The sequence below is a fragment of the Acartia tonsa genome, chromosome 12 (genome assembly GCF_053477335.1).
Source record: "Acartia tonsa isolate MP-2025a chromosome 12, ASM5347733v1, whole genome shotgun sequence".
Lineage (NCBI taxonomy): Eukaryota > Metazoa > Arthropoda > Copepoda > Calanoida > Acartiidae > Acartia > Acartia tonsa.
The window spans coordinates 1,402,194-1,415,535 of record NC_137271.1 but is presented as its reverse complement, the minus strand read 5'-3'; the positions used below and the strand labels follow the sequence as shown (position 1 = coordinate 1,415,535).

The following is a 13,342-nucleotide window of genomic DNA, read 5'->3' as shown; positions in this document are numbered from 1 at the left end:
AAAACAATAACATCTGCTGTATTAGAACCAGTTCAAAGCAATATGGAAAAATTATGTATAGCATCATATTACAGATAATTTTTCATGATTAATAAAAAAAATCATAACAATAACACCAGTTTTGTTAGTCTGTTAGGTTCTCAGAACTACTAAAATTGGTTTTAATCTTCTATAATTTTTTTCTTCTTTGAATGAAGGTTAGTGCCATGGCTTAGAATGTGGTAATCTTCTCTTAATACCTCTATATTATTCTATTTACTTTTATTCTATGTTTCATTTCATAATTAATTTTTTTGTGTTTTAAGTTATATCCCTTTGTGTCTTAATAGTTATTTTTCTATGTCTGAAAGTCGTTGCCATGGCTTCGAATGGGTTAATCTCAGCTTAATGTTATCTCAGTAACAACCTACCTACTTTTATTCTATTGTTTAATTTTCCTCTACTAACCATGTTTTTGTGTTTCCCAAGTACCTTCTGTATTTTCAACTACTCGAACTTTTGTATTTTAGGCTAAATCCTTTTGTGTCTAAGATATTATTATTCTATTTTTGAAGGTTGGTGCCATGGCTTTGAATGGGATAATCTTAGCTTAATACTTCTATATCTTTCTATCTCCTCTTATTCCATGTTGTATTACTAGAATTTTGTATTCTAAGCTAATTAACTTTGTTTCTATGACGTTATTATTCTATGTTTAAAGGTTGGTGCCATGGCTTTGAATAGGGTATTTTTCAGCTTAATGTTACCCCATTACCAATCTATCTACTGTTATTTCATGTTGTATTTTTGTGTTTCTGAAGTACCATATAACCATTCTTAAATGTTATTTTCTATGTGTAAAGGTTGGTGCCATGACTTTGAATGGAATAATCTCAGCTTAATACCTCTATATCATTCTAATTTTGTATTCTAAGCTACCTTCCTTAATATCTAAGACATTATTGTTCTATGTATGAAGGTTGGTGCTATAGCTTTGAATGGGATAATCTTAGCTTAATGTTACCTCATTACCAATCTATATACTGTTATTCTATGTTGTATTTTTGTGTTTTAACTACCTTATATTTATTCTAGTATGTTATTATTCTATGTTTGAAGGTTGGTGCTATAGCTTTGAATGGGATAATCTTAGCTTAATGTTACCTCATTACCAATCTATATACTGTTATTCTATGTTGTATTTTTACATCTTACAACCATTCTTGTATGTTATTTTTCTATGTCTGAATGTTGGTGCCATGGCTTTGAATGAGATAATCTTAGCTTAATGTTACCTCAGTATTATTCTATCTTTTCTAATTATATATTTATTTTCTACTTTTAGCTACCTCCCTTAACAATCTAACACATTATTCTTCTATGTTTGAAGGTTGGTGCCATGGCTTTGAATGGGATAATCTTAGCTTAATGTTACCTCAGTATTATTCTATCTTCTCTAATTCTATATTTATTTTGTACTTTTAGCTACCTCCCTTAACAATCTAAGATATTATTATTCTATGTTTGAAGGTTGGTGCCATGGCTTTCAATGGGATAATCTTAGCTTAATGTTACCTCAATACCAATCTATTTACTGTTATTCTATGTTGTGAATTTCTGTGTTTTAAGCTACATGCCTTCATGACTAAGACATTATTATTCTATGTTTGAAAGTTGGTGCCATGGCTTTGAATGGGATAATCTTAGCTTAATGTTACCTCAATACCCATCTATTTACTGTTATTCTATGTTGTGAATTTCTGTGTTTTAAGCTACATCCCTTCATGACTAAGACATTATTATTCTATGTTTGAAGGTTGGTGCCATGGCTTTGAATGGGATAATCTTAGCTTAATGTTGGCCCATTTATCTTCCCTATTATCATAACTTTTCATATTATTTACGCGTGTTTATATGGGAAGGATTTTGATGTGTGTGTATGTGTGTTTGAATTTTAGGTTTTAATATTTGATACAATATCTTTAATAAAAGAGTATTTAAGCTTCAGATTTCAATAACTACTGAAATGATTAAGTTTTCTTTTTTAGGGAAGCTTGTCATACATCAGGGGATGGTTTTAGGCTTAATATTTTGTATCTAAGCCTTTGATTAGGTTTACAGTATTTTTGAACCCCTTTGAAACATAGCGCCTAGATGCGACGGGCTCAACAGCTATTAATAAATAGCAGATAAATCAATTAAAATACTATTTTTTGCATTTTTTTTGAGAGTATATTAACAAAAAAGAGTGACAAAGGCTATAAATAAGAAGGAGAAACTTTTGAAAGATTGGTCGTGTATCAGCATCTTTTGGTTCTAAGCTTTAATATGATACCCCAAAAAGAAAGTTTTATTTTTATATTTTAGTATTTTCTAGGAATTGTAAGGGAGAAGAATGAACGAGAAATTGATGTACATTGTACACCCCCAATCATAATAATCAAAACTAACCCTTTGTAGGGTAATTTTTTAATGGAATTTTAGACACTGTTGGCTAGAATAGAACCCAAAGTTTTTAAATCAAACAATGAGAGTACTTTATCATTTAAATTAGTTCAATTTTGAGATAATTTGTGCTGAAGTAATGACTTTTAATTGGCGCAAATATATGCACACTACCGTTTTAAATCTGATAAATCATTCACAAATTTTGGATTTACTCACGTTTAGTCAATGTATATTTATACAAGTAGAAGATATATACAGAATTTTTATATGATCAGAGAAAAAGGGTACAATCGGCTGTTTATAATAACGTTTTCTTATTCTTTGGCTTAACAACTTTTGAGACTTTAGTGAATTATGATTGTTTGATTTATTAGGTTGAGTGTTCTACTAATTTTGATCTACAGAAAGAGTAATTTTCTGTATCATAATTGGGGATTTAATTGTACAATCGGCAATTGTTTTATCCCTTTAGATTCCTGATACAGGAAATATAGACAGAGGAAAATTTGTCGTCGATTATTATGCTAATATGGACCTCATTCATTGGTGAGTTTGTTCATCAAGTAGAAAAGATGGGGGTTGACATAAATGTTATGGATGGGGAGTGTCTTTATTTTAGCCAGCTACGAGCATCACTTTATTAGAGCACATTAAAACAGCTAAGTAATAATGTAACATCCATTATTTTAATATACATATGTAGTATGAGGGATTTTAGGATTTAAGACAATTAATGCTAAAAGTATGTACATCTAAGACTGTTGATAAACAAAATTATCCCTTCTATATTTTAAGTTATGGGTTAAAAGTTTGGACACTGCTAGCTTGAACCTACCAATTATTATTTTACAAGTAAAATTAAGGATGACAGAATCCATAAATAGCGCAGTAATAAAAAAACAAAAAAGGTGAAGAACAGATAATAAGTGGTCACAAAAAAGAAAACATATTTTTCAATTATCTAAAAATAAAATCCTCAATTCTAAAAAGGTAGCCAGTATGTTAGGAAATCGTTATATGAGTCCAGGACAGGTTTTACGCTATTTTCTATGTCGCAAGTTGAAAAATAGAAAGGACACCTCTTTATACAACATACCACATATACTTTGATCAAATGTGTACAGTACAGTTTTATCCATGAATCTTAAGGGATAAGACAATGGAATATTAATACATATAATGATGGTAGACAAAATAACCCCTTAGGTAGAATAACATAATTGGACACTTAAAATTTAAAACCCAATATTCGAAATTCTTGAAAATATTTTTCAGCTTACGAATGGCAGTAAAAAGTTATAAAACTTTGGGTACTATTGAAATTTACAGTCCCGTTATCCCTGAGGCCTGAATTTATTAGAGATATAATAAGGAGGATATTTGATTGTCTTATCCCTAAAACCCTGATCATTATGGAAAATCATCTAACTAAAAAAATCAGAAAGGAAGGAGACATTGGGCTGTTTATTACACTTGTCCCCACAGTTTTATAATAATGTTTCTTTATTCGTAGGCTTTACAACTTTAAGGACTTTTATTGAGTTTTAAAAAAATGGTTCATTGAGTTGAGTGTCTAAACATTTCAACCACTAATTGTAATTTACAGTTAAGCTTATTTTGTGTTTAATCATTTTGGATGTACATCAATTGTCTTATCCCTTTAGATCCCTGGAAAAAAAATGAATTGTGACTTCAAGATTAAATCTGTACATTTCAAAATTACTTTACAGCTAATGGTCATTTTAGAAATTATCAAAACCTTATAAAATTGTACTTTTTTATTTCTTGTTAAGATTTTCGTTTAATTCAGTTAATCCGTCTGCATGTTCATGGCGCTATGATCATATTCACTTTATTTTTAAAAGCGAAGCAATTACGCAATTTTGCAACAAATTTGTGTACAATAATGTTTAGACTTAGAAAATAATTTTCTACTCTTAAGATCTTACATTTTACAAGAAATATTGTTCGTTGTTAATCATGTTGAAATATGCATTCCTGCTATGATGTAACAAGTTTACAACGAAGTCTTAAAATGTGACGATGTCCAAATTATGCATCTTGTATTCCAGATAGCTAGATTTATAAGGATTTTTAGTTCAGGTTTTATTAATTTATGGAGCTTTGTTTTTATGGATGTTGTCATCTTTGTTTGTTTTTTAGCTTGACTTTACATCTTATTATTAAAACTATTAAATGCCTTGGGGAAGGTGAAGCCCGTGGGGAGGGTCTGGGCGATGGGCGGGGGGAAGGACGGGGCGAGGATCTTGGGGACGCTCCTAGTCTAGAGGTTGATCCTGAAATAGATAGATAGATAGATAGATAGATTGATAGGTAGATAGAGTGAAAGATAGATAAATAGATAGAGGGGCGTGGGGAAGGATTGAAGGATGACCTCGGGGACGCACCCAATCTGGTGGTTGATCCTGAAATAGATAGATATATAGATAGATAGATATATATATAGATAGATAGATAGATAAATAGATAGATATATAGATAAAAAGATATATAGAAGGACAGGGGGAAGACCTTGGGGACGCTCCCAATCTGGTGGTTGATCCTGAAATAAATAGATAAATAGATATATAGATAGGTAGAAAGATATATAAATAGATAGATAGATAGGTAGAAAGATATATAAATAGATAGATAGATAGGTAGAAAGATATATAAATAGATAGATGGGGGGAGAACCTTGGGGGAAGCTCCAAATCTAGAGGTTGATCCTAAAATAGTTAGATAGATAGATATGTAAAACAGATCCCAACAGGTCTCTAGAATAGAGGCTCTTCTCTATTTAGGCTCTTTAATTAATTGAAGGAAGTATGATTAAATACCTTTATAGAGACAAAAGAAGGATATCTTTATAATATCAAATAGTCATACATGAAGTAATTTGTTTATCAAGACAAATTTTTAAAAAATATATGTCTTTTTGATATGAACAAAAATTACTATACTATCATTTACAGTTTATCACAAGGACAACCTTTTGGAAATCATTATTTTAGGGTAATAAATATGACTTGAAAGCAAAAGATACAAAGTTAAAACCTTTTTTAAAAAATATTACCTGGAGCTAAAGTATTACTAGTAGGAGGTCTACAGAAGTTAGATAAAGAGATAGATTGATCGATAGTAGATTAATAGATATACAGATACATAATACATCCTAAGATAGTTAGATGGAAAGATAGTTGGATATATACACAGATTTTTATTGGTGGAAAAGTTAAAACTTACCTGGGGCCAAAGTATTATTCGTAGGAGGCCTACGGAGAGGGCCTACAGAAGTTGGTCTTGATGCGGATCTCGAACCTGCACCAGCACCCCCATTATGAGGGGATACTCCACGCCGTAGGTTGGGTGATACACCCCTGGCAGCTGCTAGGTTGGGAGAGGTACCACGTACACCCCCAGGTGAAGTACCTCTTATTCCTCCTGAAAAATTATACATTTAGAGTTCTTTGAATGAAAAACAATCTTTCTATCTATCTTATTATCTATTTGTTCATTTATGTGTCCACTAGTTTATCTACCAATCTATCTATCTATCTATCTATCTTTCTATCTATCTATCTATATATCTATTTATCTATCTATCTAGCTATCTATTTATCTATCTATCCATCTATCTATCTATCTATCTCACTACCTGGAGATGTGCCTCTCTGCTGGAGACCTGGAGAAATGGATCTGTTCCTATTGGATCCCCCCATGCTACCTGCAGCTCCTGGAACCCTAAACAGATAAATAAATGATAATACCATATCATTTCTTTAGAATTCCATCTAAAGGAATAAGACAATAGTCGCTAAATTGATGTACTATACATCCCCAATGATATTACAAATAATTACTCTTCTGTAGATTACAATCATTGCATTGCATTGGTTGAAATGTTGAGCCAACGAATAAAGAAAGAAATTATAAAACTTTGGGAACTAAGCCCCTAGCCTTATACCTTTGTTTGACCTAACTTAACCTAACCTAACTTATAATATACCTCTTATAAAATTGTTTCAATCTGCAGAATTCCATAATTATACATTCTTAATTATTACAGGAATCAGCATTAAAATCTAAAAGCTATTTCTATGTATATTGTGCTTTACTTAACAATATTAAAGCCATAAAAAGAGTAAAAAGAATTTAAAAATTACTTGCTCTCTAAATTAAATAAGAAATAATCTAAGGCATGTATGTAAAATAACTATATGTGCATGTTCAAACATAGCCGTTTAAGATTCTATTAAATCAACTTAAACGATTTGTATACCAGGTAATTATATATTATAGTAGATATGCCTTTACATTATTTCTATTCTTAGGTATCATGATTTCAAGTACTTTGTTTTGAAAAACTTGTTTAGAATGGACAGAATTCCATGGATATTTGTCCAACTTTACTTTGTTGTATGTTTTAATCCTTGTTATTTAATTTTGTTTTGCTGTTTTACAAGAACGTCTTGTCAGTAAAAAAAAGTTAATAAAGAAGTAACATTGAAGTTTTTGCAGGCAGGGAGGGGTTATTGGGCTGTTTATTACACTAGTCCCCAAAGTTTTAAAATAATTTTCCTTTTTCGTTAGCTTAACAACATTAGAGACTTTTATTTAATTTTAATTGGTTGGTTCATTAAGTTGGATATTCAAACGTGTCAACCACTAATTGTAATATAAAGAATGGGTAATTTTGGGCACCATCATTGGGGAAGTACATCATTTATCAGTCAATGTCTTATCTCTTTAGATCCCTGAACATTGAAGTTTTTGTGATTAAGCAAAACCTAGAAGCCCACACTTCTTTCGTCATAAATACAACAGGAGTTCTTAGGTTATTTAATTAGTAGTGTCACAGTACATTTGAAGTATTTTAAATGATGTGTGACAAGGGTTAAGATTGACTTTAGAAATGGCATTCACAGGGAAATGAAGGCGGAAATATGTATAAATATCCTATTATAAAAAGTAATATGAATATGCAGAGATTTAAAGGGATAAGACAATGAATGGTAAAATGATGTACATCCAATTGTACAAAATTAGATTACAATTCGTAGTTAAAATGTTTGGACATTCAACTTATTCAACCAACCAATTAAAATTCAATGAAAGACACCAAAGTTGTTAAACCAATGACTAAGAAAACATTATTATAAAACTTTGGGGACTAAGGTAATAAACATCTCAATGTCAACTTGGTTAAAAAAAAAATATTTAGACCATTAATCCCACTGTGACCTACAGTTATGGCAAAACCCAGACACTGTTTGAAGGTCTACCTTTTTATTAAGTTTTATTTTAGTTTAACCTACAATAAAATTTACTTTATGTATGTTTGCCTATAATGTAACCCAGTGATCTTAAGTGATAAGACAATGATGATACAAAAAAGATACTTTCTTTAGATTACAGTTAGTGGTTGAAACGTTTGAATACTCAACTTTATAAAACAACCAATCAAATTTAATAAAGTCCTCAAAGATGTTAAGCCAACTATTAAGAATACGTTATCAAAAATCTTTGAGGAATAGTGTAATAAAATGCTTAAACTACCCTCTTTCCATGGTTATAAGGTCTTCTTTTTATTAGATTTTATTTTTGTTCAACCTACCGTTTGGAATAATAAAAAAGCAACTTTAAAACTTTTTTTTGCATATTATTAAAATAGTTTTAGAATATCAACCCACTAGCCCAAGGACGTCCAAGGGGGAAGGGGGTTAAGTGGTGATTACCCCCTCCCCCTATATAAAAATTACCCCAACCACTTAGGAGGGGGTATTTCCCCCCCCCCAAACAATTTTTATGGGGGGGAATTAACCCCCAAAAAAATTTTACCCCGAGGGTTATTTTTTTTTAGAGGGGGTAATTTCCCCCCTTCCCAACAGATTTCAGGGGTGATACATAGCCCCTGAAGCAAATTTTACCCAGGGGGTTAAAAAATTTGGGGGGGGGGGGGCAAAAAAAATCTGCATCCACTGCCCTAGCCCCCAGCAACTAGGAACTCTGTATTCGAAGCTATAGGTAAAACAATAATATAGCCTTAAATCACCCAAAGACTTAAATCTAAAAAATAATCAGTCCAAAACAAACCTGGACCTATATGAAGCTTCCATAGAATGGAAAACTCAATCAGAACTTATCGAAATCTTAAGCTGCATACAAAAGTCTTACTACATTATTTTAGAGGATAACTTTTTTGTATATTGTAATTCAAAATTGGATCTGTTAGAACATATATTATTATCCTATTATATAAAGTAACCAGCGGCTTCACCCCTATTTTAGAAATAAAAAAAAAAATTTTAAAATAAATTAAGTAATTCTGCTGAAAAAACTGCCTAAAAACAAAATAAATGGTGGGGGGATTTTATTGTCTTGGGGGGGGGGGGGCGGGGGGGGGTTAGGTGTCCCACCACCCAAGAAAATAGTTTAAATCACCAAAGGACCATTAGGTATATACCCTGAAGAGTAGAATCCAATCGGTTCAGTGGTTACCGAGATCTTAAGCTTCAGACGGACGGACAGACATCATTCTACTTTGTATTATAGATAAGACTTTTTTTATCAGTTTATAGGACCTGATATGTTTTTAAACTATTTATTTTTTATAAATAAAACTTGGTATGGTTTTATGCTATTTTTCTACCTTTCCACACCTTTTCGAATATTTAAATCCTAGATCCTAGGGGCACAGTCGCTAGTATACTAAAAAAGTAAATATGCATGCATGGTACAAATATGGTGAAGAAACTGTACTTCAGACCATTTCTAAAATCATTAATTTTAAGTGTATCACACTACAATTAATAGAGAATAAACCATGAAATCTACTGTGATATTAAGGTTACTGTATGTTCTTAGAACTATTTTCTGTAATGATGCACAAAAGTGTAATGATTGATAGGGATGACTTCACCATATTTTATAGACATACAAATATCAATTCTTGTACTTTTGGTCATCAATATAAGAATGTACTTTTCAATTTTAAGGACTAACATCGTTGCCTTTTAACCTATGTTTTAGATAAATTGATTAAAAAGAATATGTCTTACAATAATGAAGATAATTGAGAACTAAATCTTTTTTCATCGCTAAATAAAAAATTGTAAGAAAAAAATCTGATAAAAATATTTACTGCTTAAATATTGGAAAGAGTCAGAAAATAATGATTAACTTTTTAAAACCTTGATCTGTAATAGTTATTGATCGCATTGTATTATAGGCAGATTTCTGCAAATACAAAATTGAAAAAATATTAGATTTAAACCAGTTTTGATAGACCCAAAGGATCAAAGTGTTGGTTTAACAAAACTGGTTTTATTTTATGATTCTTATTTCAATATTCATTGAAAATTGTCTGTAATACAATGCTATACATCAACATGTTTGTTCATTATGGCATAGAACTGGTTCATCCATTAGATATAAATCTGTTTCATAGCCATGCTGCAAAAAATCCTCCAAACGCCTTTTTAATGATCTAAAAAAGTTTACTGCTGAAGACAATTAGCAACTTAATTAGTGCAAATTTGGCAGCCCTGCTCCCCAACAAAGATTTTTATCTTTATTCAAGAATTTCTTGAATGCAATGAGTTCATTAAGGTTGGCAAAAACTTTGAGTCATATAGGGAACCCTAAAGAACTCTCAGAATTTAAAATTAATGTCAAAGAGTGATCCTTGGAGAACACCAACTATTATCCTTTTCAGCATTCTTTTAGTTATTTCTATGATAGTTGGCAAAAACTTTGAGTCATATATGAAGCCCTAATTTTAAGTTAGGGTTGAAGAGAGATCCTTGTGGAACTCAAACAATTTGTTATTGATCCTTTTTTGTATTCGTATAGTTATTTCTAAAATAGTTGGCAAAAAACTTTGAGTCATATAGGTAGCCCTTTAGAACTCCTTAATTTAAAGTTAGGCTCAAAGAGTGATCCTTGGAGAACACCAATAATTCGTAAAAAAATCTATGATAGTTGGTAAAAACTTTGAGACTTTTAAGTTTGGGTCAAAGAGATATTCTTGACTACATTCTTATATTCTTATATATTTATCAATGAGGTCCCTGGAGGTTTTTGGCTATTCATATTAAAATCTATCTCAATCTGGAATTGGTGATAGGCTTTTTACTTCCCTAACTTCCTCCCTTTGAATACACGTTACCTAGATACTAGGGGCGCAGCTGCTATTTAATTATAGAAATTTGGGGTCAATTTCAAAGTCTTAAATTTATGTTTTACAAGATTTTAACATTTTTATGTATGATTTCATAGGGCTCCAATAGATGCATAGGTCCCTAATTAGAGAATGACTCATTCTAGAACAGAAAAAAGAGAGATTCCTATCATATAAGTACATGAAATTGAGGGTCAAAAAAGACATTGAGAATTATTTTGCAATTTTATTTCTAGTTAAAGATATAAGAAAATGATAATAATAAAATGAAGATTTAAATAAAGAATATAAACTGTAAAAATTACAGGCTATTTCCCTTATATTTAATCTTTAAAACTTTCAATAAAAATGTATTTTCGATTCTTATGTTAGGTTAGGTTAAGTTAAGGTTAGAATAAGCTTGAAGAAAAGTTCCTCGCAGGGCTAGATAACCCAGCAGGGGCTAGAAACATGTTAACAAAATTGGGCAGTTAAAGTTAGGTCGGAAATGTATCAGCTATGACATCTTTTATTACATGCCATATAGTATCAACCATGAGAATGGATATAGAACATATGTGACTATTATTAGAGAAATTGTCGTAAATTTAGGTTGCTAACATTGACTTATTGGTCAGTTTATCCAGTAGGAGAGGAGGATATGTGGTAAAGAGCGGTGGATGTGGTTATTTTAGCCAGCTGAAGGTATCACTTTATAAGAGTACATAATGCCATTATTATTACAAGTTTCATCCATGTAAACTAATTTATCGTCCATTGTCTTATCCCCTAAGATTCCTGAGTATTCAAACAGAGCATGCTCGTTTGACAGAGCATGCTATATTTGTAAGGGATAAGACAATAATTTAGACCCCAATGATGATAAACAAAATCATATTTCCTGTAAATTAATATGAACACAGTAATAGTGTCTGACTGATTATGACGTAACAAAAAAGATTAGCCAATCAGAGGTCGTTATTGACCAATGGTAAAATTTATGGTGGCCTCTCATTGGCTAATTTTTTTTTGTTACGTCATAATCAGTCAGACAATATAACTGTGTTCATTATTGTTGAAAAGTTTAGAAACGACCAGGGATAAGGGATGGGAAACGTAGGAAAATATTATTTCAGGCCTATTTCAAGCCTAGGCCTATTTCTAGCCTAATAAACCAGTTTTGGGATAGCGCAGTGGTTCGTATAAAATGCTAATGAAAAAGCTGTGTGTGTGTGTGTAGATAAAGTATAGAATCAAATTCAGGTAGCTAGTTTAAAGTAAAAAACATAACTTTTTATAAACCTATTGTTAAAAAGAAGTTTTTTCTCTCCCAAAATTTTTTATCTTTTACTTTGGTAATTTGAACTGTCAGAAAGCTATCGTTGGGTTTCCCTCAGACAGATTTTAGTTTGTATTATTTGCATTTTTATTAATGAGTAAAAATTTTATTTGAAAATTTCATTGCTAATTAAAATTCAAAATAAATAAATAAATATGCACTTGGGTAACATTCTATCAAGTTCTTTGGATACTATACTGGATATAATGTAATGATATATCTGTACTGTGTTGTATTGTACAAAAATTAGGGTGAAGGTGTTGTATCAACTCCGTACTAAATTTTTAAAATTCAAAATACAACATCTAATTTATAAACTACCAAATGAAAATTCGTAGCTACCTTCTTTCCAAAAAAATAATCCCATTATTTTTGTTTTTTCTATGTGGCCCTTTTTTAGTAGCAAAGCTACTCTATAATTCGCTTTGTCCGTCCGTCAGTCCGTCCGTCAGTCCGTCAGTCCGTCAGTCCGTCCGTCAGTCCGTAACGCTATGGGGGAAATGGGATTTACTCAGCCCCTATAAAAGATAGAAAGCTGAAATTTTTTGACAACATTCCCATCATTAAGGAGCACAATTAACTATAAAACATCAATGGCGGTCGGACGGCTTTTTAGCAGGTTTTAGGCTATTTTTTTATTTTCCACATTTTTCCTCATATCTTTGGTGTTTATGGTCCGATTTTCAAAATTTTTTCAGTTAGAATATCAAAATTAAATTTTCCGTCGTTTAGAGACCCAACAATGACGGTCAGACTGCCTTTTTGCAGGTTTTTGGCTATTTTTATATTTTTTACATTTTCCCCCATATCTTTGGTGTTTATGGTCCGATTTTCAAACTTTTTTCAGTTAAAGATATCAAAATCAAATTTCCCATCGTTTGAAGAAAACAACAATGCCAGTCAGACTGCCTTTTTGCAGGTTTTTGGCTATTTTTATATTTTTTACATTTTCCCCCATATCTTTGGTGTTTATTAATCGATTTTCAAAATTTTTTCAGTTAAAGATATAAAAATTAAATTTCCGGTCATTTGAAGAAATCAACAATGACGGTCAGGTTGCCTTTTTGCAGGTTTTTGGCTATTTTTATATTTTTTACATTTTCCCCCATATCTTTGGTGTTTATTAATCGATTTTCAAAATTTTTTCAGTTAAAGATATCAAAATTCAATTTCCCGTCATTTGAAAAAAAACAACAATGACCGTCAGTCCCATTCACGAAATTTTGTGCTTCGCTACTTATGGATGTTGTCATCCTTGTTAATGTTTAACTCTAAGCAGATTTAATAATTAAACTAATGTGATCTAACACCATTTATATTTATTTTTTCGTAGCAGACGAAATCATTATTTTTTCCAGAATTGTCTGCTTCTAAAAATTTCCGCCATCTGTGATTTGGGCTTGTTTTGTATCAAC

The 13,342-nt window shown here is 31.1% G+C and overlaps 1 protein-coding gene across 1 annotated transcript in view; it reads right to left on the bottom strand.

The window, feature by feature from the left end:
• LOC145334425 (uncharacterized) overlaps positions 1–13,342 on the bottom strand; it is a 165,005-nt gene that overhangs the window by 70,732 nt on the left and 80,931 nt on the right. The window contains exons 6-8 of the mRNA XM_080179879.1: positions 6,086–6,171; positions 5,674–5,871; positions 4,628–4,724 (exon numbers count right to left, since the gene is read on the bottom strand). Coding sequence (XP_080036005.1) covers positions 4,628–4,724; positions 5,674–5,871; positions 6,086–6,171 — 381 coding nt within the window. The remainder of the gene's footprint in view (positions 1–4,627; positions 4,725–5,673; positions 5,872–6,085; positions 6,172–13,342) is intronic.